We start from the raw sequence: 17,010 nt of genomic DNA, 5'->3' as shown, positions 1-17,010 counted from the left end.
TGGGATCATGACCTGAGCCGAAGGCATCTGCTTAACCAACTGAGCCACCCAGGCGTCCCAAATTTCTCCATTTTAAGTTCACTTTGTAAAATGGTGGTTCAGTAGTGTGATTTTTTTTTTTTTTGGTGGAAGGCTTTACTAATTACTATGCACATGTGTTGTTTTGAAAATGGCATGGCTGCGCACAGGATGGTAAGCTAATGGAGAGTTTTCAGAGAATATCAAGACGAATACCATAGGCTTCCTGCTCCCAAAGTTCCTAAAGCTACTATAGTTTAAAAACAGGACAGAGAAGAGTAAGTGGCATAAGGGACAAGCAGGGAATCCTCAGCAGCAACAGTGATCTCACTTTTCCAGGAAGTGGGATACTTCAAGAAAAAGGCGGATCTGAGCAGTCCTTGCAAGATGGGCAGAATATTGAAGCACAGAAATGTGAAGGAGCGCGCTTCCGGGCTGGGTAGGGGAGGAGCAAAGGCATCCATGGGTTGAAAAATCAGGAGCTAGTTTGGAAAACAATAATGTGTCTAATCGGGCTGGAGCATGGGTTCTGTGGCTGGGGTCAGAAGCACAAAGATGAGAGGAATGCTGCAGACTGTAAAGGGATTTGTCTGTAAAATCAAAGAGGGGACCATCTGAGGCCAGAAAATCTAAGCGAAGGAAAAATTCAAATCTAAGTATCTACGATTTCCCCTTTCACCTACTGACTGCTCAGTTCTGTGTCTGGGTCTGTGAAGTGATGGTGGGATACTGGGTTGGAGGGAAAAGTGGAAGGAACTCTGAAGACCATTTTACAAAATAATGAAATGGCCAAGATGTCAAGGAGAAGATGATAGAGATACAGAGAAACAAACAAACAAACAAGGGGGGCAGAAAAACAGTTTCTGGAGGAGTTTTTAAAGACGGGTAAGAGGTATGTGGGAGAGGCATCTGCTGTGACAAGGAATTTTAGGAAGTTTTGTTGCATGATGTGCTGTAGAACTCCCTCCTCTGTTCCTGAAGGAACCTTCAGTATAATCAAACTGCTTTCCAAGGCTTTCTGGAGGCAGATCTGTGTTTCCTTTGGCTGTGCAGGGGATGGATTTTAAGGTGGGAGAGAGCTCAGTTTTACTCTGTTCACAAACTATCTGTACACATGGGTTTCCCCCGTGGTGCTGGGGGTGAAAGGGACCTTCCCCTCTTCATCCTTCCCCACTGCGCCCACCACATCCAAATCTGTTTTACCTACTGTGCTTCTGAGTAAGACTCCCACTGGAAAAGTTTAAAAACAGAGTATAAACCACCATGGTAGACACTGAGGTACCCCTGAAGGATAATAAGCTGAGAAGTGTACTCTTTGTTTTTTTAATTAACATATAATGTATTATTTGCCCCAGGGGTACAGGTTTGTGAATCATTAGTCTTACACATTTCACAGCACTCACCATAGCACATACCCTCCCCAGTGTCCATCACCCAGCCACCCTATCCCTACCCCCACCCCCCAGCAGCCCTCAGTTTGTTTCCTGAACTTAAGAGTCTCTTATGGTTTGTCTCCCTCCTGATCCCATCTTGTTTCATTTTTTCCTTCCCTACCCCCCAAACCCTCACCCTGCCTCTCAAATTCCTCATATCAGAGATATCATATGATAATTGTCTTTCTCTGATTGACTTATTCTGCTAAGCATAATACTGTCTAGTTCTATCCACGTCATTGCAAATGGCAAGATTTCATTTTTTTGATGGCTGTTTAGTATTCCATTGTGTATATATACCACATTTACTTTATCCGTTCATCTGTTGATGGATATCTAGGTTCTTTCCATAGTTTGGCTATTGTGGACATCGCTGCTATAAACATTCGGGTGCACGTGACCCTTCGGATCACTATATTTGTACCTATCTTTAGCATAAAAATCCAGTAGTGCAATTGCTGGGTCATAGGGTGGCTCTATTTTCATCTTTCTGAGGAACCTCCATGCTGTTTTCCAGAGTGGCTGCACCAGCTTGCATTCCCACCAACGATGTAGGAGGGTTCCCCTTTCTCCGCATCCTCGCCAACATCTGTCCTTTCCTGACTGGTTAATTTTAGCCATTCTGACTGGTGTGAGGTGGTATCTCATTGTGGTTTTGATTTGTATTTCCCTGATGCCGAGTGATGTTGAGCGAGAAGTGTACTCTTAATATGAAATGGGATTCAGAGAACGCGAATGACTTGCTCAAGGTTGCTTGGCTAGTACACGTGGAGCTAGAACTAAGACCCATTTCCCCTGAACCATGCCCCCGACCCCTGGCTGGTCAGAGATTTTCTTTCCAAGCCATTAGAAATTGAGATATTTTGAGCTTGTCCATTCTTAGATGTCGTCTTTTCAGACAGCAAAGCCTCTCTCCTCTTCATCTGAGGCTTGATGTCAGGTAATTCTTGCACCTCCTTATTTCAGATCTTGGAGGTACCCTGGTGTACCTGTTCGCCTCTGTCGGGTATGCATGGGCTGGGGAGATACTGGACTTGGCATTAGGTTCTAAGCTTGCTGCTGACTTCTCCTTTCTGTTTGCCCTTACTGCAACATAAACACCGGATGTAACAAAGGTTATATAGTATGATGACTCAAACTATCGATGTACTGGGAGAAAATACAGGACACACATTTATGACCTCAGAGTAACAAAGGTCTTCTTAAGGTATGACACAGAATCTAAAGCTGTAAAAGCAAAGTACAATAAAAAACAAATTTCCACGTCAAGAAAGGCCACCTTCAGCAAACTAAAGAAATCCAACAAACAGAGTCATTTTTGCAATGCATATTGTACACAAAGGCCTCCTTTCTAAATGTATAAAGAGTTTCTGTGAATCCATAAGAAAAAACTACACAATAGAAAAATGGGGAAAAAAAAGATGTGAACAGAATTCACAAAAAAAGAAGTCTTTGTATCAAATATGCTTCTTGCTTCTATAGAGTTGTTGCTTTAACATCTGCTCCATGTGCCTATGCTGACCAGATACAGCTCTTTCCAGACAACCTGATAATATGCCTGAGTCACCTTGCCTTGGCCTCCTGCCTCCCTCACGTCCTCCTCCCCCACTTTGAAAGAAGTCCTCCTCCTGGAGGTACACTTTTCAAATGCAAACCAACCGATCCAGAGTCCACACTCTAAACTCTCTCATTAGGCTCTCACATTCAGGCCACTATACACTTACCCAAATCACCCCAGAACCAAGTACCAAATCACTAGGGACAGCCCCTATGCCCCAGAGCTCACTGAACTTATTCCTGCTAACCAATCCCAAGTCTGCCTACCCTGCTTCACCCATTCCTTTGCAAGAAAATCACAATAAAGACTCTTGCCCAGTTCCTCCCTGACTGTTCCTGACTGTTCCCAGTGCTTACCCGTGTTGCCATCATGGCATGGCATGTCCCCTTTTCTTAGGAACTGTGAGTGATAAACTATTTTTCAATGGCAGCTGCGTCCTGATCTGTTTGCCTTCCTATACATTACATTTTCTGTTAACACACTATATTTTTAAAACAGTCTTAAACATATGAAAAGAAGCTCCACTCCGTGCATTTTAAGAGAAATGTAAATGAGAACTATGATGAGATAACATTTTCCTTTCATCAGAGTGACAAAGTTCAAAAAGTTAGATAGTGCACAGTGTTAGTATGAGCAAAGTCACATTCATTTCTTGTTCCTGGGAGCATAAATTATTACAGCCTCTATGGAGAGCACTTTAGCAATAACAGTGAAATTTCAGAATATATAAATTCACGATCTGGCAATTCTACTCGTGGGTATATACTTAAAAGAATTGAGAGTTTGGATCTTTTTTTAAAAATTTTTATTTATTTATTTGACACAGAGCAAGAGAGGGAACATAAGCAGGGGGAGGGAGAGAAGGAGAAGCAGGCTTCCTGCTGAGCAAGGAACCCGATTAGGGGCTCCATCCCAGGACCCTGGGATCATGACCCATGCTGAAGGCAGACGCTTAATTGACTGAGCCACCCAGGTGCCCCTGAAAGGGTGGGTCTTAAAGAGATATTTGTATACCTTGTTCATAGCAACATTATTTATAACAGCTAACAAGTGGAAATCACCCAAGTGTCCACAGACAGATGAATGGATAAACAAAATATGGTATATACATACAATGGAATATTATTATTCAGTTTTAAAACAGACAGAAATCCTGTCATCCTGCAACATGGATCGAACAACACCAGTTTGAACTGCGTGGATCCACTTATACATGGGTTTTTTTCAATATTGAAACACAGTACAGTACTGTAAAGGTATTTTTTTCTTTCTTATAATTTCCTTAATAACATTCTTTTTCTCTAGCTGACTTTATTATAAGAATGCAGTGTACAATATATATAACATGCAAAATATACGTTCATCTACTATTTATGTTATTACTGTGGCCAAGAGTAGACTTCTAGTAATTAAGTTCTGGGGAGGAGTCAAAAGTTATATGTGGATTTTCAACTGTGCAGGGGGATTGGCACCCCTAACCCCCGTGTTGTTCAAGGGCAAATGTATATTCAAATAGTTCTTGGGTTACTGAAGCTACAGTTTCACAAAATGCATGTTCTCTACAGTGCACCACAAGCTTTCAAAAGTCAGCTTACTTTCTTTCTCAAGAACATTCTCAAAGGAAAAAATAATATGATTAAGTATTTCTTCCTAATCCTTATTTTAAAAAGTAACATCTGTTCACAGTGACAATTAAAAAAAAAATCATCTGCATTTAGATTTTTTTCTTTTTAAAGTAGGCTCCAGCATGGGGCTTGAACCATAAACCAGAGATCAAGACCTGAGCTGAGATTAAGAGGCGATTAGGAGGCAGAGACTTAACCAGCTGAGCCACCCAGAAGTCCCTTCAGATTATTATTTTTAATATTTAACCAACTTGCTGTAACAATTTAGCTAAAGAATCAATGAAAAATACAGAGGTAATTAAAATGTTATTCAATATGTAATGAAAAATAAACACAGGCACGCGCACGCATAAACAAACTAGGTCCACATTATGTCTGTAAAAGCATCAAAAAAGAGAAAGGGAAACTAAGGACAATTAACCACACAGAGGAAGGGACAGATGAGCTGTTGGAGGGTAGGGTCTTTGTGGCATTTGCCTCTGATTCTCGGGCCTGAGTCTGGTATGCGCTCCACGCGCAGTAGATTTTAGAATCAGTAAAGGAAGTTCATCTCAGAGAGGAGGCAGAGGAACCATTAATTCTTCTCTGTCCTTGATTTTCAAGTCTTTTCTGACTCCCACTTGCCACTGATCACATGTTCAGATAGCAGAGTTTTTCTGACAACACCCTGGATTTCCTAGCCAGAATCAACCTTCATGTTTTTTCATTTCAAAAGTGCCAAGTATAAAGATATCCTAACGTGGAACTTTCTTTTCTCTTTCCCAGACTCTTCTGTGGTGCATGGTTTTACTAATTGAATTTAGGGGTGTTAATCTATTTTGCAAAGTGGAATGTGGCCTGTAGTTTTATAATCCTAATATAAAACTTTAATCTTTGTAAATAGATTATTAGCCATGTCAAAACCACAAACGTTTAAGTGCATTCCAAGCATGTTCCAAAGTCTTTTCCATACTGGAAAGATTTTTAAATTTACACCTTACTGTCAGAGGTTAAAAAAAAAAACAAAAACCCACCCCAGACCAAAAAACTTTATGGAAAACATTGAACCCCTCTGTATTGTTTATTAAGTTATCAGTCTGTTTAAAGTTTCTTGACAGCCAAAAAAAATCTTGAAAAATTACTCTCGCCAGGCTGCCTGGATGTCTAAAGAACAAGTGAAAATAGGCCAACAATAGCAAGACTTGTAGAGATTTTAAAAAGAGATTGAGTAGTTGTTTTTTTTTTTTTTAATGCTTATCCTCCACATACAGCTATTAATGAAGTGTGATAAATAAGAAAAGGATAGGGAAGCTAAGGGGAAATATTTAAATAGAACATTAAATATTTACCTGTATTTTTTTCTTTTAATATACAGTTTACTTTAAACGTCAATTTGTAAAATCCTAAAATAGTAGTGTTTAAATGTATAAATGCCCAGTGAAGAAAGTCAGATGAAATTTGCACTATGGTAGGAGACAGGATTCCTTGGTTGGCTCTGTACTTGTCCAGCTGCTCAGCTCAGGGCATGTCTCAACCTTTCAGAACTTTAAGATAAAATAATATCTTAAAATTCCTATTCCTTATGGAATCACTATGGGAATTAAATTACACACTTAAAACTACATTGACTTTCAGCTCCTTGAGGGTGAGGATCTTTTTTTTTTTTTTAAAGATTTTATTTTTTATTATTTATTTGACAGAGAGAGATCACAAGTAGGCAGAGAGGCAGGCAGAGAGAGAGAGGAGGAAGCAGGCTCCCTGCTGAGCAGAGAGCCCGATGTGGGGCTCGATCCCAGGACCCTGAAATCATGACCTGAGCCGAAGGCAGTGGCTTAACCCACTGAGCCACCCAGGCACCCGAGGGTGAGGATCTTATATTTTCACCCCTGTAAACAGTTACTTGATTAATTCATGTATGAAAGAAATAAAAGTCATTTTCACTCTTGAAAAACATTTTAAATTTCGTTACAGATTAACCCAAGACACTCCTCAGTTCCTTTAAGAGGGCAAACCTAGAAAATGAAGGAAGCTTTAGTAGTATCAGAAAATCACTAATATTTTCAGTAACAATCAGAAATTTTTATTAAAAATTCCTCAAGTTATTTAATCTGTTACCAGCCTTAGGAAAATGAAAGGTATAAAGAATAAGAAGGTATCTTTTGAACATGTGACTATCCCAGTAAAAGTAGGGACTTAAGTAAATGATGGCAACAACTTTTTATAAACATAGTGGTAGAAGTGCTGTTAAATATACATAAAAAGCAATCTGCAAACCTTTCAGAAAGCAATCTATTAAGACATTTTTATGTCTATATATCCAGCCCAAGGACTAAGATTAGACCTGTTGCCTCTTCTGAATTCTCTGTCACTTAGAATACCATAATCCAGCTACTTTCCTGAATCAGAAATCTAAGCATCAGTTCAGACTCTTTCCTCTTCCTCACTCCCCTCCTCCCTCTGTCCATTCAGACACTAAGTCCAGCATTTTCTACTTCCTTAATATCTCACCTGTATGTATTCTGTCCCTTTCCTATTGCCACTACCTTGGTTCGGTCTCTCATTTTATCTTACCTTGATCACCAAAATGGCATTCTAATTGGTGATATGGCAGGAATGGAAAATAGACAAATTCAGTAGGTATTTAAGAAAGCCAACTAATAGAATATAGGACAAAACATTTAGAAGGAGAGAATGAATTGAGTTCTGAGTGTGTGTAGCTTGAGGTACCCTCGGGTCATTTGGTAAAGATATTCTCGGTACCTGCGTGTATGGGTGTCAGGAAAGCTTAAGGACAGAAAAGTAGGTTCATAGTGGACACTGTGAATTTGGCTGAAATGTCTCCTTTCATGTCCTCCTCCTCCAAAAAGCTTTTTCCAGATCATCCCACTCCTACAGTGGTTGTTCCTTGCATTCAATTCTGACAGCTCTGACGGGTTCACAATTAAATGTTGCCTTTTGTTGGTATTTATTATTTCAGGTTTGTTTTTCCCAAATTAAGCTTTTAGAGAATAGTGACCTTTTATATGCTTTAGACCTATGGATGCCTATTGTGTCTGGTGCTTCGCCACATACAAGAGGCACTCAAAACAAAGAAGGAGCTGAAGGGATAAATTAGATTTTAGTGATTTTAATGATAACCATGATAAACATCTCCTAGCACAGAGCTTGCACATAATGGGCACTGAATTAATATCTGTGAAATGGATTGAGACTTAAAGTTTCCCAAGGCTCTTCAAAAACTTCTTGATATCTCAGTGGCTTCCAAATCTGACATGCCATAACACTTGGACACAAATATATTTATTATACATTTTGTAAGAAGTCCAACAGTTCATAGTTTTATACATAACCTGTTTCAGTGAAAAGGTCATGCATCGGCAAGCCTAGTCCATCTTCATCTCCTTGTCCACATGACTTGAACCCCCCCCCACTGTACTTTTACAGAATTTCACATTCTATATTGATGCACACTTCTGCATCCTTAGTGTTTCCCTCCAACGTTCACATTGCCCCCTCGTGCCTCCCAAATGCTCCTGTGCTACCTTCGCTCTTCACAGGTCAAAGACTTAACTCTGATTGACACAAGAATTATTTTCAGGAAACGAAGAGAAGGAATGTTCTTGGTGAAAAACGAAAAGCCAAAAGGCTTAGGCAAGATAACTGCATATTTGGATTTTGGACCTTCTTAAGACAAGAATGGCTTTATGGCTTCCAAGTCTTGGGAAAACTTTGACACTTGACACACCGACACTTGATGCCTGAAGTCCTACTTACAAATCAGTGGTACTTTACATAACCATGTACAGACAGAAATAGAAATCCTAAGTTGAAGAATATCATGATAGCTATAACTTATGTTCAACAGCATCTAGTATGATGCTTTAAACAGAGAGACACACAAACTCTTTGTTGAAAAAAAGTATTTTCTCATGCTACATATTTACTGCTTGTCTCTGTGCAAAGTCTTGAGCCAGGTGCTGTACTGGATACAAATAACACAACACATAATCCTTGCCACTGTATTGGACAACAAGAGTTATAAATGGTCCCTCAGAGTGTATGTTGGTATATAATCTTTTTGGAAAACTATCTGAAGTTATCTACTAAAGGTGTATGTGAACCAAGACTATGAGACAGTAACCCCACTCCTAGTTATACACCCCAAATAAATGAATCCATAAGTATAAGTCATGTACAGGAATGACCATGGAATTTTATAATCATCCAAAGGAGGAAACAGCCCCAATCTCTAAACAGAATAGAATGGACAAGCAAATTAGGGCCTATTTACGTATAAGAACACTATAGAACAGTAATAAAGAATGAACTACTGCCACACACTGTGCTGTGATGAATTCCAAAGACATAATGGTGAGCAAAGAAACCAGACACAAAGAAACTCATACTGTAGGATTCCATCTATGGAATCAGAAGAGGCAAAACTGATGTGTAGTGATAAATAAGAATTCTGGTTCGCTTTGGTGGGAGCAATGACTAGGAAGAGTCTCAAGGAGACATATTGTGGTCTATGTGGGAATATGGCAGAAATGGAGTATGGATAAATTCGAGAGATATTGCGAAGAGATATTTAACTCTCAAACTGACAAAGAGAACACAGAAGGAGAATTGGGATTGGGAGGAGAATGATGAATTTGGTTCTGAATGGATTGGTTATAGGAATAGGTGAACATTCACCAAACTACACATTGATCATTTGTGAGGATCACTGTATATATGTTATGTAACAAAAAATATGTTTTTGTTAACAAAAAATTTTTAAATAAAAATAAAATAGAGCAAATTTTCAGTAAGACAAGAAAAACCTATGGATGGTAGGCAGCGATGGTAGAGTTGGGGAGCAGATGTCCCGCATTAACCCACACAGTCCACTGCTGGGAACCACGTGGCTTAGTTCCCAAGCACCACTTGGAACATTCATCCCAAAGTGTGAATTAACACAGTGTAGATCCTACCCTGTTAGGTCTTATTGATTAATACAATAATTCTTCCCTTTATTGATTAACACAATCAGTGCAGAATTCTAAATTTTCCATGCAAAATATTATAGGAAAAGAAGATATTCAATAAATATCTTTTCATAACCTAGTAACACATGACAGTTTTGGCCTACAAATGCTCGAGCAGTTGAGAAGTTACAGGAAACACTGGCTAAATGTTTCCAAGGACACGGGAATGGAGTTGGCCTCTAAAAGGTGAGGAACAGATGCAGGGGTTTCAAAGTATGACCTATACAGATATTTGATTTGATTTCTTTTAGTGTGAGTAGCACAGTCTTTCAAGGTGCAGGGTGATTAGGAGTATTTCTGGACGGCCATAACCTTGCATTGTGCTTTGCGAATATGTGCCAGTTTCCTCGGCATCTGAGTGGGGTAAAGTCCCTGTGAAGGAGTGCCCCATAAACAGAAGATAACAAGAGGCTAAGTGAATTATTAGACTGTACACGTGGTTTGGGCCCAGACCACATAGTGCCATGAATGCCATACTGAACATATTCCACAGGCAGTGTTAAATGAGACCATGCCCTCTGTGCTTTGGTGGTGTGGGCCAATTGTGTGACCAGCATTAATAACAATAAATGGTGTAAGCAGCTTCAGGTTCTTTCCCTGTGATGCCAGGCACTAGACCTTTGGAAGTAGATTTCTGACTGCTTGCTTTCAGTTGCCATCTGAGCTCTTATGACTCTGCAAATACAGCTTCTGTTTAGATAACCAAAGGAGGGAAGCTTATATAAAGTAGGTCAAAAATTTTGTTTGGATTCATAAATCTAAGAGGAATGTTGAAAGAATTAGCAAATAAAGCTATAGATGCCAAGTGGATTAATTTCAATGGTGTTTTCTATGGAAATAAAGTTGACACCAATAATCATTCGGCAAGGTTTTGTTGGCTTAAGGGACAGCTGTCGTGGAGTGAAATTACTGATTTCATTACTGATGTAATTTTACACTACTCCAAAGGGTAGATAAGACAGTTCTTTGACGCTATAATCTAAAGTATCCACCTTCTCAGGCGCTGGTCATACCCAATGATTAATAACTACCATTTCTGCATACATGTATACTGAGAGACTCTTGATATTTAATAAATTGTTTCGTAGAAAAGGAAAAGTCGTCCTAAGTTCTCCTTTGACTTTACAAACAAGACTTTCAGGCTTCTTTATCTGTGCCCTAAAAACCTTGACTATAATTTTTATTATTAGCATCACATTTACTAGAAATGAATTCTAGTTTAGCCTTATTTTTATTTGATACAATTGTTAAGGGTAGTGGTATAAAAGTAGAAACTTGGGGCACTTGGGTGGCTCAGTGAGTTAAGCCTCTGCCTTCATCTCAGGTCATGATCTCAGGGTCCTGGGATGGAGCCCTGAATCAAGCTCTCTGCTCAGCAGGGAGCCTGCTGCCCCCTCTCTCTCTGTCTGCCTCCCTGCCTACTTGTGATCTCTCTCTCTCTGTCAAATAATTAAATAAAAGCTTTTAAATAAATAAATAAAAGTAGAAACTCTACTGCAAAAATTTTGATGTATAATGGATTTTAGCAGAAATAGAGAAACCTGCTTACTTAAAAGTATTAAGACTAGAGATGTGGATTCATGGTTTTGAATATATAAATACAGATAAAGAAAAAAATCATATTTCCTTTTTTTCTTTTTCTTTTTTTTCTTTCTTTCTTTCTTTTTTTTGCTTCTCTGCTAATAGGGGGCAGTGTATTTCATCAATGTTCTACTGCTCTAGCTACATTTTGTTAGGTACATGTTGATTGTTCTACAATTGTATGTTAAGATCTTTTATCTTCACTTTATGGGTGTAAATGTAGTATAGTCAATAATGAAAGAAATTTGCTTTTTTATTTCATTTACCAACCTATAGAATGTACTTAAATGACTGCATATATGCAAATATTTATTATGCTATAAAAGTGTCAGAACTACTATGTTAGTCCAGGATTCTATGATAAGACTTCAGAAGAGAGGGTGGGGACTATTTTATTTTAAAGTGCTTCAAACTGTGTGTATTGCCTACAGGTTACATGTGATAAGTCATCTTGATAATATTAGCTTCACCTGATTTTTAAGCTGATAATGACTCAGGTCTTAGTACAGTAATACGTGAAGGGAAACATACCTCTTGCAGACAAATAAAGGCTGGAGTTGTAGATAAATCAACACACCGCTCATCTTGGATATTAATTGTGGGTGCTACAGCATAAATGGGGTCCTCTTGATCCTTTTTCTCTGTCTCCTCTTCCTCTTCTTGTTCTGTGTCTGTAGCACTGTCTTCCATTTTTCACAATTCTAAAATAAAACCATTCCAGATTCAGCTGCTTAGGGATGGTGTCACCTATAATATCAAATTAGTGGAAAATAATAAAAGCAAGCAAAAATCAACTGGAGTAAGCTACTCTCCAATGAAATTATAGGTCAGTACACTTAGCTGCAGATAAATTATTATGAAGGCTGCTCGGTTATAAAGATAGTCTCCATTGCTACACTCAAATCAATAACTCTAATTTAAAAAAAGCTATTGTTGCATTAATTGGAAAATAATGATATAACTAGAATGTAAGTTCCATGAGAGCAGAAACCTAATTGCGTTTACTGAGCATTATAGTTAGCACTCAATTACTACTCATTGATTGGGTGGGAAAAAAAATAACATTCACCCTTAAATATAACACAAAGTTAATTCAAATTATTTTGGGGAAATTAAAAACCAACACCATGCGGTGGCTAACACTGCCTCAGGCATGCACCTTGTACCTGCGCACCTGCCCAAAAGCTTAATTGCTCGATGCCTGTATTCCTGCTGGGGCCACAGGGCAAGCCTACGCTTGCAGGTCCCGCCTGGGCCCTCAGCTATGTATCTGCTGCCCGTGTGCATGCTTAATTGTCCTGTCGAGCTTTCGGGCTTCATTTACAAAACATCAGCTCAAGAATAAAATTAAGGATATCAACATGGTGACCCCAGAGCATTAAACCATGCTCAAGCCTTTGGGAGGACGGATCCTTGCATGACTGCGCAAGTCATGGAGGCGGCCATTGATTTACTGCGCATTGATTTGCTCACATATTCAAGGCGACCTGTCTTGGTCTAAAAGGACCTGTCTTGGCCTGCAAGGTCTCTCCCAGCCCATTTTGGTGGCATTGGGATCATTGCTTCTCAGAGAGCTGGTAAGGAGACTCAATTGCATTAAAAAAAAAAAAAAAAAGCCAATCTAATCTTTTGCTCTTTTGATCTCTGACCCATGTGAATCTGCACTTAACAGAAGAGTAAACTTGCACTTTTCTCTTGCCAGAAAACATACATCAAACTGTCATAAATTAAAGGTCCGGATCTTCTGTTAAATATCTCTCATCTCTCACGTCTATCTTATCAGATTAGCTGCTCCTTGATGATGGGATCCCCATTCTTTTAATAGGGAAAGCATGTTCTGTAATATGAATCTGGAAGGCATGGTAGGCTCTGGCTCCTAAATTTATTCGTCAAGTGGCCATAGGCATGCCATTTATTCATTCAGTTTCCTTTCCTCCTCTCTGAAATGGGGGTCACAGTAATTTTTCTGTTTCATAAAGAATGGACACAAATTAAATGGCATCACCCCTGTGGATTTTAGCTTCCATTCTACTATCTCTAATTCTCTACCACAGACATAAATTACACATGCGCTTATTTTCCTCTTCTTGCTGCAAAAATACTTCACAGGTGGTAGCATGTACTTCCCTCAGGAGGCACTAAATGTCTGGTTGTCTGTTTTGTTTTGCTTTGGCTTCATTTGGTTGTCTTTCTACATATGATATTAATAGCCATTGATATCATTTGGACTCCCACTCCTTTAATACCCACATACTGTTTTCAGTGCCATAAAGCAGTGTTAAAAGAACCTGTTGTTGTTAAGGCATCACAACAATTCAATTTTGGCAATTAATCACAGTTGTTGTTTAAATCTTCAAGGAGCTGTGAAGGTTTGATTACATATCTAGATTTGTTGATGTTTATGAGATACAATATGTTGGTTCAACCATTTCATGGATGAAAACCTGTTAATGACTATCTCAGAAAAATTTTTCCCTCAGAACATTACACCATAACTGTTAATGTCAGCTTTTGCTTTAAGAAATATTTTGAATATGAACAAAAATAACAGACTGACATAATGAATCCTCAAGTATCCATCCACCAGCTCCAATAAATAACAATTCATGGGCAATTTGTTTTGTCTGAACCCTTCCACTTACCCCTCCACTCTCCATATAATTTGGAAGAAAACCCATGCATGTAGACTGAATAATATATCCCTAGGAATTCCAGAATACTGTGCAGAGATTACCTTCATGCTACTGCACACCTGCATGGCCCTCCTTAGTGTGAATGGACCACAAGTCAGTCAAACAACCCCCAAATTATAAACATATGGAATGTTGCCAGTTTTTTGCTATCACAGTTTTACCAAGTACAGTCTGCATATTTATTTTAAAATATGTTTTAAAGGATCTTGGGAGTTTTAGAATGGAGATGGCATTAACATTCAACACTTAATTTCAGGCCATCTTCTCAAAACACTGCACTTAAAATGTGGTAACAAAAAAAAAAACAGGGCACTGTGCTGATTTGTACAGATTCCCCTGTCTGCTCAGTCTCTAGTTTCTTGAAAACATTCCAAATAGTTTCAATCAGGTAAAACATTATACACAGGGAAGCAACAAAAAGACACTGTAACTGAGTTCTGATAGAAATTATCAGACAAACTTTGACCTTTAGAAAAGAAAGGAAGAGTGAGTAGGAAAGAAAGAAAATGGAATAGAGACCAATGTGAAAGTCTCATGTGAATTTAAACCTAAAACACTAATTAATCTAATTAAATAACAGGTTGGAAAGGGCTGAAGGAGATAGCAAAGTTTAACAGATTAAACAAATATTCAATTTCGTTAAACAAATATTCAAATTCATTAATGTAGGATTATATCAAGATCACCATGCTGCAGGCAATATGATTGACAGCTATAAATAAAAAAATAGAATAAAATATATTCTCAGTCTACATGATATAAACAAGAGAATATTTATAAAACATCTAAATTCCTGGTGTAGGAAGAACAACAGACCTATCAAGTATAGTAATTCTAGAAATGTGTATCCCCGTAATACTAAGTCAATTAAGCAAATATTTACTGAGTTCTTTTATGAGGAGCAATAATTTACAAAGAGGCAAGCAATTTACAATATAAAGAGAAATCAAGGCAGGGAATAAGGAGGTCTATATCATACAAGGTAAAGTAAAATAAACCTAAATAAAAAGCAATGTTTTTCTACCAACAATGAGATAAGCCTTTAAAAGCAGGTTGTAGCCTGGAATTTAGATTTTTAATCTATAGGAATTGGAAACCATTACTTTTTTTTTTTTTTTTTTTGCATTAAAGAGTTATCTGAGCTTGTAAAGGTGTTGGTGATAATGAGAGGAATGTTTTGAAAAGGGTGTGAATTGGAAGGCAAGGAGACAATTTAGTGGTTGTGAGTCAGCACCCTCAGCTGTGGGCAGGAGATAGATTCACTGGTGAGCAAAACCAGACCAGGTGTCTGGCCCCAGGGGCGCTCACAGACTGGTGAGCAAGACAGAAATTAATCAGAGAAGCATAGAGATAAAATGTAAAAATGAATATAACTGAAACAGGTGCTGTGAAATCGTGGACCATGGAAACAGGGTTACCTCGTATGGCACATTTCCAGTACACACAATCCTCACAGCAACTGTTAAGTAGCCCAATTGGAAGGTTAGATGCTGAGGACCTGAGCCAAGGCCGTCTGTGCTATGCTATAGGTGTCCCAAGAAGAGACACATGGTTTAATGAGGCTTTCTAGAAGGGAGAGGACATGTACAGAGCATTCACAAATAAACCAAAGGGCTAGTGAAGGAGAAAGGGAGGTTAATTAAAAGCACGAGTCCTATTCCACAAGAACACTGAGCTTCTCTCTTATTCACACTTTGTTTTGGGGTTAAAAGATAAAGCCAAAATAGGAAGTGTCACAAAGAATAATGAAGCAATAAACATCGCAGGGTATGCCTTGTGTTGTAAGACAAACCACTACTTCCTCTTCTCAAAAGCCAAAGAAGTGATCATCATTTTGTGTTTTGATTTTGAACTCTTAAGGAAAATTTTCTGGACAGTTATAAGGAGCAAATCCAAAAATCAAATAGTCCATGCACCAGAGAATGGGTCAGCATACACAAATGATGGTGACTTTTTGAAGATAAAAGGGCAACGCTTGCTTCAAGAAAGATGTAGCAGGAAACCACGCTTTCGATATTACTTACCGCTGAACTAACACAAGTTTTGCTCATTTTGGAGTGGCAGGGTATCATTTAAAGTCAAAAATGATACGGTCCCACACCATTCTTTTTCATAAGTTAGCTCTTCTATCTGCCCCGGAAACATGACCACATGCTCCCTCCCCCAGTGGCCCATTGCTGTGGGTAAGTTACGGGACTCTTTCTACAGGAACTCAGAGCTGGACCTGCTGGAGGAAGGGAGATGTCTGGGACAACTATTTTGCTTGTTTCAGTTTCCTATAGTTATTTAAAAACATAGAAATGTCAAAATGGGGGTGCTTGGGTGGCTCAGTCAGTGAAACGTCTGTCTTTGGCTCAGGTTATGATCCCAGGGTCCTAGGATGGAGCCCTGCGTCGTCGGGCTCCCTGCTCAGCGGGGAATCTGCTTCTCCCTCTGCCTCTCCCCCTGCTTGTGTTCTCTCTCTGACAAATGAATTAAAATCTTAAAAAAAAAAAAAAGGGAAATGTCAAAATGAGGTTTCAAAAACTGTGGTATATTTAAAGTTATATGACAAGTGCCTCTCAGTCCTGTTAGTGTATCTCTGTGATTATATACATGTTCTCTTTTAGAGATAAGATTAAAAGTCAGCATCAAAGCCCCTTTCTGAAAGGCCTCTGGTCTACACATCACAGGCTCAGAATATTAGGCAACGGATTCCAGATGCAGCCTACAGTTACCTCAGATCCACTTAATCCAACAACAACATCACCAGATACTACCAGCTCAGGAGTCCTAAATGCAACAATCACTGCACTTGTTCATGGGTAGAGCTTTTTTTTTTCCTGTACAATTACATAATCCCCATTATTATTATACAAAGACATGGTTAGACTTGAAACATTTTTTTAAAGATACAGACTTCAGGTCCTGTTTTTAAGAAGGAGGGTGAAAAAGCTTTGTCATTCGAAACAAACCTAACAAATCAAACCACAACTTCTTCCTGTTCTTAAAAAAAAAAAAAAGAAAAAAACAAAACAAAACAAAAAACCCTGCAAAAAAATTCCAATCTGGTAGAGAAGAAGTAAAACCATTGCAGTTCAGTATGTACAGCTAAAA

At 38.7% G+C, this 17,010-nt stretch overlaps 1 protein-coding gene across 5 annotated transcripts in view; it reads right to left on the bottom strand.

The window, feature by feature from the left end:
• CCDC146 (coiled-coil domain containing 146) overlaps nucleotides 1–17,010 on the bottom strand; it is a 120,087-nt gene that overhangs the window by 82,559 nt on the left and 20,518 nt on the right. For 3 of the 5 annotated variants that reach the window (XM_013060490.2, XM_013060486.2, XM_004739596.3), the window contains exon 2: nucleotides 11,753–11,922. In XM_013060490.2, the coding sequence (XP_012915944.1) occupies nucleotides 11,753–11,911 (159 nt within the window). In that variant the 5' untranslated portion in view covers nucleotides 11,912–11,922. Of the gene's footprint in view, nucleotides 1–11,752; nucleotides 11,969–17,010 lie in introns of all 5 variants that reach the window. The other 2 variants (XM_013060487.2, XM_013060492.2) reach the window with 1 other exon arrangement.

The sequence above is a fragment of the Mustela putorius genome, unplaced genomic scaffold, assembly GCF_011764305.1.
Source record: "Mustela putorius furo isolate JIRA1106 unplaced genomic scaffold, ASM1176430v1.1 tig00003845_pilon_pilon_pilon, whole genome shotgun sequence".
In the NCBI taxonomy this organism is placed as follows: Eukaryota; Metazoa; Chordata; class Mammalia; order Carnivora; family Mustelidae; genus Mustela; species Mustela putorius.
Note: the sequence above shows the minus strand (reverse complement) of the source record. Positions and strands in the feature narration are given on the sequence as shown.